This window comes from Coturnix japonica, chromosome 2 (assembly GCF_001577835.2).
Source record: "Coturnix japonica isolate 7356 chromosome 2, Coturnix japonica 2.1, whole genome shotgun sequence".
Lineage (NCBI taxonomy): Eukaryota > Metazoa > Chordata > Aves > Galliformes > Phasianidae > Coturnix > Coturnix japonica.
In genome coordinates, this window is record NC_029517.1 from 64,938,917 (window position 1) to 64,952,992 (window position 14,076).

The 14,076-nt window shown below is 39.7% G+C and overlaps 1 protein-coding gene across 1 annotated transcript; it reads right to left on the minus strand.

The window, feature by feature from the left end:
* Positions 1-743: 743 nt before the first annotated feature.
* On the minus strand, positions 744-11,416 carry BLOC1S5 (biogenesis of lysosomal organelles complex 1 subunit 5). The gene is made up of 5 exons (XM_015854633.2): positions 11,245-11,416; positions 10,941-11,023; positions 9,181-9,310; positions 6,231-6,289; positions 744-3,208 (listed from the first exon to the last, which is right to left on the minus strand). Exons 1-5 carry the CDS (start codon positions 11,381-11,383, stop codon positions 3,029-3,031), a joined length of 591 nt encoding a protein of 196 aa, XP_015710119.1. The 5' UTR covers positions 11,384-11,416; the 3' UTR covers positions 744-3,028.
* Between the last annotated feature and the right edge of the window lie 2,660 nt (positions 11,417-14,076).

Genomic DNA, 14,076 nt, shown 5'->3' on the forward strand with positions numbered 1-14,076 from the left:
CCTTGGGCAGCCATTCCAGTGCATGACCACTCTCTGAAAGAAGTTCTTCCTTATGTCTAAGAGAACTACTCACTCTAATTCTACTGAAACAGCTGCACCAGTATCTACCTCCAGATTATGCCAGATCGTGTCCAATACAATATAAACTGTAATAACCGCTCTGAGTATTCAGACAAGCCTATCTTACATAAATCACTTTAAGAGTGACACATGAAGAGTAATGGAGCAAAATACTCCTCATAAATGATGTCTTTCTTTCTTTCTTTCTTGTTTTTTAAATTTAAAATTATGTGGTTTCATTCACTGAATAACTCATACTTACACAATATACTGAATGCAATGGAACACAAATATATAAACTCTCCCTACAACAGGCTTCAAACTTTCCTTGTCAGGCTTGCACTGACACCTGCTGGGGAGTATTTGTAAATCAAAATCCAAAGCCTTCAGACACAGAAAGCTTTCCAACTCAGGAGGGAACATCGGTTCATTATTGGGATTATTTACAATTTAATTTGACTACTAAGAAGAGTCATGATGCTCAAGAAAAGACTGAGAGAGCCATAAACTAAAATGTCAGACGATGTGCCAGCTGTCACAATGGAATTCATCTTCAGAAAGTGTTTATTACCCATGATCAGTATAGAAAGAAGCTGAGTAAGAGCAGATCAGTCAGCAGATTAAGTCCATTCCTTGCTAACACTAATATGTGACAGACCTTGAATATAAAACATTCCAAGGAGGACCATCCTGGGATTTATTTAAACACTGAGAATCCATTCCATTTCCTACTGGAATCCCGTGCAAATCCATAACAAGCTTGAAAAGCATTAAAGCCATCCTCAACACTTTTAAAGCTGTGATTCAATTTGATCACGTAAATACTGTAAGTGAAAACACTTTCTTCATGCACCAGTGATATAAAACAACTTTCAAACCACTCCTTCTTCTGTTTGTTTCTACTTCTTTCAAGTGGTAGAGACTATTGAATAAGTCTCTACCACTTGAATATTGAATGTGTAGTGCAATCGCGTCCAGTCTCACTTTGCTAGAGAATGGTCAGATACACTGTTTCCAACATTAATATTTAGAAGAAGCTTTTCAAAGAACCCGGAGCACAAATCCCAGAAGTTTTTGGAAATACTTCTTTATTTTCCAGTGGACATTCAACTTGCAACTTGTATCATTGCTTAAGAGCCCTCATATTGACTAAGTACTAAAAGGTACAGCTCCAGTGCAGTTAATTAAGTATTGAAGACTTAATAAAAACAATCAGTGCAAAAATAAAATGAATTCAATATACAATTAAATGCATTTTGTTATAAAGACATTTGGGCTTTGAGCACATATACGTTAAGGAATCGGGTAAGAGAGGAGCCTTTTTGAGTTTGTTCTTAAAACAAACAAAACTATTCCACACCCAATTCTAAAGACAGGCAGGGACTTTTTAAATAGAAGAGCTTCGTTATGACAATCATAAACAGGTGCATAAGCTGAGAAATATCACAGAGATCACTTTCTGTTCAAACAGGGGTTGTTCTTAAGGAAACCTCCCTGTTTTTCAGGTGGGAGATACCTGGGAGACATCTGTGTTTTTCCCATCCTCAACAGAGAATTAACAACATTCCAGCACACCCCACTGTCGGCAAGTTCTCTCTTCAGTCCAGATGCACAATGATGATTGATGAATCTGTCGTGCCTACAGCAGTGGGCAGACCTGCTTGGCAGGAATTCAGTGTTATTGAAAGAAATCTCAAATACTTATTCCATCTCCTCTGCTAACTTTAATCATGCTATCAACGTGCTGCCAGGAATGGAGCCTTGACACCGAGCCATAAAATTATACAAGCAACCGTTGTTGGCATATTACTATTGCAATACAGGTAAAGGGTAAATTCTGTTTATTTTTACCTGTTTCCATTCTATATTGGACACCAGTTAAATTACGGAAAGATATTTCCTGTATTACCGGTTAGCTTGCAGCAAATTTCATTACAGTACTATGTCTCATTTTGCTTAGTTAATGAACTGATTATGTTAACTTTCTTCAGTTACACTGCTGTTAAAGGCAAGTTTTAAATAAAGGAAAGCAGTAAGGGAGCTTCATATGCTCCCTACAAGTAAAGGACTAGTAACCAAAAAGATCGGGACTACAAGCATTTTACCATTAACCTGATCACATTTGCTAGGCTGAAAAACAAACAAAAGTCTTTCCTCAATTGCTTTATAAAGTCCTCACCATTTTATCTTAAGTAAACCAACAGCATGTCAAATATTTAAGGTAGATACTGTACTAGCTAAAAAGCTAATACAAAGATATGTTTCTTGTGATTAGTACTGAGCTTGTTTTGGCTTTGATTAGAACACTTGAATTGATAAGAGATCTGTAGTATTTACAGGGATGGAAAAAGATTCCTTGTTCGAGCTCATTTACCATTTCTACGTTAGCAAAAACCTTTTAAATCTCAGTTCCACTTCAAAATACTGACCACAGAAATAATAAGTTGGGATTGTAACTGGATTTAATAACTATGCTGAGATCTTTCACCACTGAAATTTCAAAGTTTATCCTTTAAAACAAGTTGGTTTCCCCAAAATCTATAAAAAGAATTTACATTTTTCCCAGTGAACTCTCAGCTAACTATGGCTGGAACCTACTACACCCACTTTTTGGGAAAGGGCTGTGGCTGCACAGCATGATAGTTAACATTAGGCTCTGTTTTCCCCAATGATATGATACACTATGCAAATTGAAGAGAATTCCAATTCGCAACTCCCTGAGCTGATGTAGTCACACCGTATAATTTCCAGTTCCACCTTCCAGTAAACTAAGAAATACCGGCATTCCACTCGCCCTTAACAAAGATAGGCACTTAAGTTGAAAGTATGTGTGTATTCCTTCCCATACAAAACATGTGGAGGAGATTCTCCTTTTATCTTACTTGGTTCAGCTTTCTGAAAGAATCTCAACTTAATTCAGAAGCAATCGAATATTGGCACAAAACCAGCAAACAAGAACAGAAAGGTCTTAAAAGGAAACATATTTGGCCAGTTCCTTCTCCATCTCAGAATACTGCTCTCTGAGGCGCTCCATAGCTTTTCTGTGCTCTTCGTCCACCTCTTCTCGCTTGTTCTGTTGTTCTTTCAGGAACGTCTCCCACTCAGCAACGCGCTTCTCATCACCAGCCATTTTCTTATCAGCCTGAATCTGAGAGGAGAAAAATGGAAAGTTTTAGCAGTCATTTCTAGATCTATACACAAGATCTAAATGAGGTCATGAGACCTAATCTTAAAGCATCTGAGAAACTGGGTTTTCACTGCAGTAGAGGAAATAGGAAAAGAAAAAAGAAGTAAAAAAACCCCAAACCAACAAAGCATAAAAAGAAAGTGAAATAAAAATCATAAAGCACAGTCAATGCTAAAATGTTTATGAGACTTTAAATTATAGCAACAATGATACCTTTCCTGCAGTCTGGTGAAAACTAAGTAAGTGGAAAGATACTATAAAGATACTAGCTGGCTTCTGTTACTCTCTTACCTTTTACTTCCTGCATTTACACCTTTGACTACTGACACAGTTGTAAGTACCGTAAGTAGATGATACTAAACCAGATTGTCTCACAAAGACCTTTTAAGATGAATACTAATCTTGGAATGGAAAAAAAGCCAACAGTATGAACAGACACTCCTCCACCACCCCATTCACACTACAAGAAGCTGACTACTGGACTTGGGGAGTTCGCTGTTTTGAAAGTATTTCTATCTTAGAAACACTTTCCTGCTCCTCTTTTCTTGATGTTGACTGGTTTCCTCTCATCTGTCTCTGCTGAGTATTTCACACAATCAATTTGTAGCTTACATATCGACAGACCAGCAAAACATTTGTTTTCTAATGGATGACAACAGTAAGAAGAACGAAGGGTCTCTAGAGATTTGTATCATCTCACAGATACTGACACACAGATTTGCAACTGAGTTAGAAACGAAAGTTCATCACAACTAAAATAGTTGTTAATGATTCAAACTTTGGCTTCTGTATGCTGTCACCAATTCTGCACTCAGCAAATGTTTAGTACAATTCTGAGCAGCCTCCAACTTTTACTGGCCTTAGTGGCTTAGGTTTGAAAGGAAACAAAATTTCACTCCTAATACAATAAATACATCCCAGTGAATGATCATTCATTCAAAACTGAACACGAGGTAAAGATGCCATCCACACGAAGAGTAGTCTGTGTTTTGAGATGTTGGAATTGAATGATTTAACTTACAGAATCTAATTCACATATCCCAGCTCACAAGACGGGCTCAATATTACAGAGCTACAGAATACTTCAGCTTCAATCTCTATGATTTCCTTAACTAGGAGGAAGTTTTTCGCACAGAGGGTGGTGATGCACTGGAACAGGTTGCCCAAGGACACTGTGGATGCCCCATCCCTGGAGGCATTCAAGGCCAGGCTGGATGTGGCTCTGGGCAGCCTGGTCTGCTGGTTGATAACCCTGCACATAGCAGGCATTGTTCATTGTGGTGCTTTTCAACCCAGGCCATTCTATGATTCTATGATATGATTCCATGAATGTGCTGGGCAGCGTATGCCTGCATGCTTCCAAACAGAATTATTGAAATAAATGGGAGAATGCAGTACCCTAAAAAATGTTTACAGTGTTTCTTGAATTCTTCTCTGGCTTCCCTTACAAGCCTCACACAGCTTGAACTACTCACTAAATATTAGTGATATGAGCAGGAAGAATACCCAACAAGACAGAGGATCCAATTAATGCTTCTCTGAGTGACACTCCTGTAATCACAGATTATTTCACACCTTAAGTGAGAACATGGCAGGGAAAATCATCAGCATCCTTCTGTCAATTGACTGATACTAATAGCAGAAAGGAGTTGTATAAAAAGAAAACTAGTAAAGGAAATCTTCAAATTCATTCTACTCTTAAGATGATTTTTTTTTCTCCAAACCAAATAATCTCAGAAAGAAAAGTAAGGAAAGAATATTTACAATATTTACCCTTGAATGGTTGAATTGCAGTGACAACTTATCAATAATTCAAAAAGATTCCTACCTGTTACAACCCACATTTGGAAAGTTTCAAAGCCAAAAACTCTTACTATACAAGCTTAAAGAAATATTACATATCCTGAATGGCTATTAGCATTGCCCCAGTGCATATAAATTCTTTGAATGGAAAAAGAGCCAATATTCTCAAAAAGAATAGTTTCCATTCTTGCTAAATGAGTTCATTTTGTAAGTCATAAAACTTCTTCGCAAACGTTTACTTCAAACAAGCAGTAGCAGAACTGCAAGATGAATTTCCTACTTCAGCCTTCTACCAATATCTACAGTAGTGCTGGACACAAGCAAACTTTGTCAGGGTTCAGCAGTGCACTATTCACACAGTGCTGGTATTCAACTGCAACTGGACTGCCCATCTTCATTGATTACAAAAAGGAAAGAAAAACACGGCTATCGGCTTACATAAATCAATGCACAGCCTATTTTGTGTGATGGCCACAGAAATGTCTCCAGTTTTCCTAAACTACTACCTGATTATAAATAAAACCACGAGGAAAAAGATAACATTGAAATACAATCGTGAAGGACTAATGGGAAAACATGAAACTAATTTCTTGTATAATTTTCCAAATTTTAGATTCGAAGCACATGTATTTCAAATGAGTGAAGTGTAGCCAGCTGAAAAGATTCCAATGATTCGCATGTTCCTATAATATAGCCCTTCATTAAACAACCCATCCACAAGTGAAAAAAAAATCTACGCTTCCTTTTCAACAAGCAATATATATAATATACTCAATGTTCTCAGCTAACTAGGAAAGATTTACATTTCCATTCTGGTAGGTTAGTAGGTGTTTTTTGTTCCACAGAAAATAACTTTTCTTATTTGAGCTTTTCCTCTATGTGACAAATATTATAGTCTGAGCAAGGAGGGGAAATAAAGCAAAGGAAATAAATTAAACAAGAAAAAAAAAACGTTTCCACACATGAGGAGATTGTGATCCACTCAGTTTAGCCCTCAAGCACATACACTGCTACTCGAATTCTATAATTGCAAAAATCACTTCAAACCTTTTACTGTAAGTATACAGGATACAGAATAGTTTTTAAGATCTGCTACAGTGAAGGCAGGTGCACTTGTTGTAGAAGCATGCAAGACTTTTCCTTAAATCACATTACAGAAATCTATCCACTCATCCTTTACCTTCCTCTGTTCACGTTCCTTCTCTTGTAGCTTGTGGACCATATCATTGGCAGCTTGTACTGAAATAACAAATTGCAGTTATCAGTCTGCTGTTTTAAGTCACAGGGAATATTGCCCAAAAGAGACTTAAAATACACAAGACCACTGTATGTCCATATGTCCAATATTGTATCCCACTGTGCCATTAACCTCTGAGAAGACAAAAAAACCCAACAGATTTAACCAGTACCTGCATAAAATATTCTACACTGCCAACTGTATGTAAGCATATCACAGATACCAACCCTTGCATGTTCTAGAAGCTGAAATTAGAAAGGCAGACAAGTCTTCCTGTGACCATATTCCTTAATGCTGCAGACAAGCTGGAGTGTGTTACCTAGCGTGTCACAATAAAAACCTTGCAAGTCAGTATACAGGAATGTTTAAGTTCTTCTTCTTTGTTTTTTTTTTTTCCTCACAAAATACAAGAATTAGTAAAAACAATCTGCATGGAGAACATCTTTATGCTGGACTCAGCCTCATCTGATTGTCTAGGAAAACATGCCAGTGGAAATAAGGACTTGATTCCTACATAGATTTCTCCCCTACTTAAATGATAAAATAATTAATGCCAAATTAAATTAACTAATTCCTCAAAAGCAGTCATCTTCCTCACTAGCACAGCCTAGTATTGAAAAATACATTACTAATTTATCATCAACTTAAAGATGTATTTGCTGGTGACTTCTCACTCTAGGAGGAAGGCTCCTGCTCTCCAAGGAATTGCAACTACAGAGCAGATTCACTGCCCTTGTAGCTACAGAGCAACCAGAGAGCCAGGAAATGGATCATCTCTTGTGGAAAAGGCTGAGACACTCATGTCCACTGCAATACAGAGCAAGTGAAAGTGGTGGCAGACTCTCTACTGCCCATCCAGTTTGTCCTGACGTTTGCTTACTGCTTGCTTGGGGCTTACACTTGGGATGTTGGGAAGATGTTACCAAAGTTCATGTTCTGTCAGGATGATGCAGATCCCAGTGATACTGCAGAAGTGACTTCAGAAGTATCAAGCATGACAATGGGACTCTGGAAACAGTGGTCAGGAGCACAGGGGTTCTGGTAGTATTCTCCTAAACTTACTGGTGACAGGGATTCAACGGACCCTGTGGGCTTACAGCTGGAATCACTCCAAGCGTAGATACCTGAAGAAGGAAGCACCGTAAAGGAAAAGCTCTCAAGACTGTTCCAAGGGTTATCAGCAAGCTGAAATAGCACTACACATGCATGTAGTATGAGGAACATACAGGAGTAGTCTGAAGTCTGTGTGCAGGGCTACCACCTCACTGGGATCACAGAGGCATGTGACTCGCACCATTGTGGATGAAGAAGAGGAGGGGAAGGGAAGCTGCTCATTAAGTGAGTGAGCAGCTGGTACACACAGTGCTTGCATAGATGAGCAAGGAGCTCCTTGCCTGAATTCAGATAAAAAAAAAACATGTGATAGGAGGTAGAAGCAGGGGCAGGTGGCCAAAGAAGAGTATGTGGTTGCTGCTTGATCTTCGAAGGGACATGGCTAGGAAAGCCAAGGCTGACCTGGAGTCAAATCTGCTGAGAGATATGAAGGCAATAAGAATACTCAAAGGAAAAACAGAAGAATGAAGACTAGGGAAGATACAAACCCTATGCTGAATGAGGGAAAGGCCAAGGTACTCAATGCTTCCTTTGCCTTAGTTTTCACTGGTAAGACAAAGGCATTAAAGCATTCCAGCCCCCTAAAACCAGAGGGAAAGTCTGAAGCAAGGAAGACTTACCCTCACTGGAGGAGGACCAGGTTAAACAAACTGAAACCACATTCAATAGGACATGGTAGGTTGTGTAAAGTAGTGCTGAGAGCTGGCTGATGTCACTGTGAGGCCACTAGCTTTGAAAGGTCACTTCAACTCTGAGAGATTTCTGAGAACTAGAAGAGAGGTATGGAGAACTACTGGCCAGGCAGCCTCACCTCAGTCCTAGGTCAATGTCAATAATGCTTTTGAAAGTATCTCCCACAATATCCTCATGGACAAGTTTACAAAGTACGGGTTAGGTAAGTGGACAGCAAGGTGGTTCAAATACTGGCTGAATGGTCAAGGCTAGAGGCTGTGATCAGCAGCACAAAATTGAATTGGAGGCAAGTCTCTAGTAGAGTCTCTGACCCTGCTTGAGCAGAATGGTTGGACAAAACCAATGCTCAGAGTCCCTTCCAAGTTCAATCTCTGATTCTATTACTAATAATGCACTGTGCAGCTGAATATTTGAGAGTCAGGGACTAATATCAAAGGTTCACTCCACAGAAATAGGATATTAGAACACACGCTTTATGCACAGTTTCAGATATTTTCATGCAACCTTGTTGCCATACAAAACTAAATGCTTACACAACATAGCACACAACATGCAAAAGCCATAATGGCATGTTTCAACTGCATAAATTAATCAGTTAAAGCTTCAAAGCCATATTCTCTCAGAATGTCTTTGAGAAACTATCTTGCTTAATGAGCAAGAAAACAGATGCTGAACAATTACCATAACAAATTTTAAACTTCCTTTAAAAAAATCTAAGCAATACAAGGCATATTAAATAGTTATACTTATGAAAGTAGGGTTAGCATATAAGAGTTATTACGACTACTCTATTTGAGACTAAAGGTAAGAAAAACAACACATTTCACATCTACCTATTAGCAAGTTTTGTTTCAAATTAAGCAGTTGGCTTTCTGTTTTCCAGTGGAAAAAGTAAGAAACTTGAAGGCCACAGCACAGTGTTCATGCAACAAATCAGACACCTGAAATTTATATATATATATATATATATAAAATATATAAATATATATATACGAACTCAGGATGGTAATTTCCCCACAGGAATCCAAACTATTTATACCACCCCTCAAAGTGTTGCAATGAAGCAAATAAGAAGCAACTTGCTTACATCTCTGGAACACTTCACTGAGGTTATCCTGCATTGACTGCTCGCACTTAGGAAGAATGTTTCCATTTGTTTCAAAGATGGTTTTCTTCAGGTTTTCAAGTACTCGGAGCTCTCGGAGGCCACGTTTCTCCTACCAAAAGAATTGAAAGAGACTGAGTGGCTAAAGAGAAATTCCTTAAGTATTCCTTAAGTAAGTAATGCTCCTTTCTTCACACTTAAGTGAAATATAAGAATACTCTGAATGGTGCTTCTGATCCTTGTGGGAAAAGTTGGAATTTATAACTAAAAAACATTGCGTGGAAAAATTTACTGTTTTGCTTTGAGAATTTATGGCATATTAAACCAACACAGATAAGAGCACGAAAATACTGGATTTCTGTAACTCGCTTGTTACAGAAGAATAACCCAGCAGTGATTCTGCTTTCTTGATATCTGATATTCTAAATTCAGTATGTCATAACGTCAACATAACGTCAAGTTAAAATGCTTTTACTGAAACAAACCAGCAAAGACTAAAAGCTAACACAATGCAGAAGCTCACGATTAGCTGGAAGAACAAGCTCTTGCTTTACCATTTACACACTGAATATCTCATTTATTGAAGCCAGAGCACAGCTTCCACTCTGAATTTCACCACTACTTTCCATGAAGCAAAGGAAAGGACTCTGGATCTGTTGGACCTTGCCCCTACCCAATCTTTACTCCTCTTCAGAGCTGTCAGGTTGAGTTGCACAGAAGTAAGCCTGCGCTCAAAGCTGCTGATCATAATAGGGCCCTTTAAAAATTTCCTTCCTATGAGAAGCCACATCAAACTAATTACTACATCCTTTAGTCTGCTCACAGAATCACACACAGAATTATCAAGGTTGGAAAAGACCTAGAAGATCATCTAGTCCAACCATTACCAATACTTCCCGGCTAAATCATATTCCTCAACACCACATCCAAACGTTTCTTGAACACTTCCATGGTCGGTGACTCAAAAGTCACAAAAGTCAAATAAAAAAAAAAATCATCATGTGACTTTCAAACCTACATAATAAAGAACTGAAGAAAGCTTAATATTCACAAACTTATTTTACTAAACCAGTACAGAAAGGAAGAAGATCTGGCTGAAATACCAGCAACAATCCAGGAAGAAAAAAAAATATAACAATTTGTGTCTTTTTCTTTTTTTCAGTCAGCCCTGCAGAGAAGAATCTTGAAGCAAAGCTCTATTTTCTGGACTACTATTAAAGAATGTGGGATATGAAATCTTAAGAGTAAGAAGTCACTCTTCCGAACAGGCTTTTGTGACACAAGAATCTCCTTTTTCTAAGGTTTTGCTGCCACCTTGTGGAAACGGCATTACACATCCCAAACAAACGTACATAAAAGCAACTTTTACACCTTCAGTACTTCGGCTTTATTAACAATCAGATACCATTCATTCAATTTTTAATGACCTTCTCAACTGACATAAGGTGGTGTTGCTCTTCTCTCTCAGGAATACTATTTTATTTCATGGCATAAAAATGAGAACAAAGTTAATTTACAAATGATCTAGCTGACTCTATCCAAAGCACAAACCTGCTTCTTCATCAGATGTAATCCTATGCCTACCAGCAACAACTGAATTTTGGGGTTTTTTTTTGGGTAATAAATGCATGTTAAATCTTTTTAGACGCTGTCATATGTACATAATTTGCTTCAGAAAGACCTTCCAAGTGTGTGAGGTCTCAGACTCACGGGTAGGCACCACGAATGATACAAATACTTACTTCAAATTCTTTAACAAAGTAACGTATTTCTCCCTGAATTACAGGTCTGTGATCCAGGAGTCTCGAATAGATTTCCCCAACATCTGGAAGATGAATGAAAGTCAGTTTTCCTCTCACACTCCACACTTGGCTATGAAACAAGGCAGTACATCACACATAACTGCAAAAGGCACTCCAAATACACGCAAAATAGTGTTTGTATTTACAATATATAGGTGTATGAAAAAGAGGCCTGGCTCTCCAATAAAATAACCCCTCCTTCCGCCGGACTACCAACCCCCACACATCCCCGCGGTTCTCCTACCCTTGATGATGGGCTGAAGCAAGGTGCTCGCTGTCGGCACCTCCCGTTTTCTGTCGCCGGTCAGCGATAGAGACAGGGGTAAAGGCAGCGGCAGGGCCGACCCGCTCCGGCCGGGGGACGCGGGGCCTGCCCCGCTCATGGCGCTCGGCCCGCCCCGGCGCGCAGCGTGACGCCATCACCGTGTGACGGCGGGCGTTGCTATGGTTGATATGATCCTTGTTTCTTACTCAGCCTTTTCTATCTGCAGCACTCTCCCCTCAAACCTATTCCGCATTGCTTTTATAGGTAGCAGCAATAGACTGAGGTGGGGAACAGGATTTTCTTTGTGTTAAGCTATTTCAAGAGACAAAAAACAATAAACTGAGCCCTGCTGTCAAAGTTCAGAAACTACTTGCTTAATTTGGCCTTATATGTGAATCATCTACATACTTCCTCTAAAGTATTACTTCTCAGAAAGGGTAGTCAGGCATTGGAATGCACTGCCCAGGGAGGTGGTGGAGTCACCGACCATGGGAGAGTTCAAGAAACGTCTGGATGTTGTGTTGAGGAATATGATTTAGCCAGGAACTATTGGTAATGGTTGGACTAGATGATATTCTAGGTCTTTTCCAACCTTGATAATTCTGTGATTCTGTGATCTAAACTCATCTCTGAACATGAGTGAATGTGGTTTTTTAAATCATTCTTCTCAAAAATCAGTCCCAACCTATGCAAGGCTCCATTCAAACAGTAACACTTCCCCAGTGTTACATGGGGAAGTGTTGAATACTTCAGCTAAATTTACCGCTACACTTAACAGAAATTCATAAAACGGTTTTTCATACATTCACTGTTTCATAGTCTGTAAATATTACACACTAGTCAATGACTAACAGAGATAAGTATCACTGAAAAATTGATACCATTATAAATTATTACCAATTGATACCACCGTTTTTTCCCCCCAAGGTAACCATCACTTGCTAACCTACAGACCAGTATTTATAGTGCTCCAAAGCACTTCACTACTTGACAATCACCAACAGATGACATTAGTGCTTATATTTTAATAGTATCTGTAGGATATTCCTGCTGGCTTGACGCCCACCAACAATTAGGGGTAGAATTGTTTGGAGGTTTATTTTATCACTGTCCAGCCTAGCTACAGTGCTCCTCAAGCACTACTCCATCCTTCAGACAAGATATTTCCCCGTCCAAGCCATATGTTTCAGCCATATCTTATTTTCTAAGGAAGAAATCCTGTAGCTAATAAGGTTTATAACTACTGCACTTCTAGGAAAGTCTTTTTTCCCCCCATGATGAATAATGCCAGTTTCAGAATTAGGAGACTGCAAGAAGAGCAAATCCTGTGACAGATCAATGCCTTGTTTTCTAGGCCTACTATCCTGAAACCATTTCTCCCCTTTGTTTGAATACTCATTATTATTAATACAGGAACATGCTTCATTTGCTGAATTAATGCCTATTGTCTTTTTTTTTTTTTCCTCTTGCTCTCACTGCCCTCTCAAGCTTATTCTCAAAACACATTTAAAACGAATAGGGAGGACTTGAAAGAGGTGATGACTATAAAAAGACAATACTTGTGGAGCTCCTAACCTGTCAGTTTGCAGGCAGTAGCCATCAAGTCACAAAAATATGGAAATATCTATGGCTCGGAGCATGAAAATCAACATATGTAGTCATCATGTGTTTTTTTCGAGGATAGGCTAAACAAACTCTGTCACTTCTGCCTTGCACTGGAACCCGCTTTCTCTTTTAGGGATCACTCTGCCGTTTCCTATTAGCGTTAGCAGTGCTTCGAATTGTAAAACCTTCAGATTAACATGCCGAATCCTGTCATTTTTCCCACAGGCTGTCTGGCAATGATAATCCACTAAAGGATTGTTTCATCCGCGTGGCGGTGTCCAAGTCAAACGCTGGCAACAGGCGGGGGAACCCAAACCTGTTGAGGCAGAATTCTGCCGCCATGTGTGGAATCGGAGCGACAGGCTGCAGGGGTGGGAGGCAAGGGACACGCTATGCCCAGGCAGGGCAAGTCCATGGGCTGTGCCTGTGATGGAAGACCACGACTGCCGTCATGATAGCTGGAAGTTTGTGGGCCATGCCGCCAATCCTGGCCAGAGCGGGCCTGGGGCTGCGCTTGTTGGAGCGATGCCTTGTCAGATTAGCCACACGGCTGCTGTGTGCGATTCTCAACCTGGACAGACAGGCCTGCCAGGCAGAAACTGCTCAGGCAGATGATGCTGGGGAGGACAAAAATTATCCACTGCAAGACCAAGGAGACAGATGACACCCAGCAGGAATGGCGAGCCAAATCTGCAGAATCCACAATACAGCTGGCTAGCCCTAGGCTACCTGCCTCTTTGAAGTGGAAGAGACATCACCGATGAGCTGTCAAATTAGATCACCAGCCTGGAAACACTGGAAGAGATTTAGTTCTTCCAGAAGAGAAGGGGAAGTGTAATAGATGAAAATCTTCCTAAAGGGACCAAGGTAATGTGGGAGGGGAAGGGGGAATCCTGAACATGCAACAACAATGAAAAATTACTAGCCTCTCTCCTGCCTGCATTGGAAAGATGAAGTTGTCTGCATTACGTGGCAGCAGGAATCACTGTAGTCACTACCAGCATGAGAAATAAGGGCGATGCCTGCAGGAAATGTGCACATAGCAGCAACAAGTAAGCGTTTCTATGAAATCAAATTCCTACCCAAATCGGTGATATATATGTATGTCACCACAGAGCTGGAGCCTGGAATAGTACAAATCTAATATTCAGAATACTCAAGACATGCAACAGAGGGATGCAAAGACCCCAGTCTAATGCTAAAAGC

Coding starts and splice junctions, on each gene's coding strand:
- BLOC1S5 (XM_015854633.2), bottom strand. CDS start 11,383: ATGAGCGGGGCAGGCCCCGCGTCCCCCGGCCGGAGCGGGTCGGCCCTG. Junction 9,311..10,940: donor ACTTTGTTAAAGAATTTGAA/GTAAGTATTTGT, acceptor TTCTTTTGGTAG/GAGAAACGTGGCCTCCGAGA. Junction 3,209..6,230: donor AGGAACGTGAACAGAGGAAG/GTAAAGGATGAG, acceptor TTCTCCTCTCAG/ATTCAGGCTGATAAGAAAAT.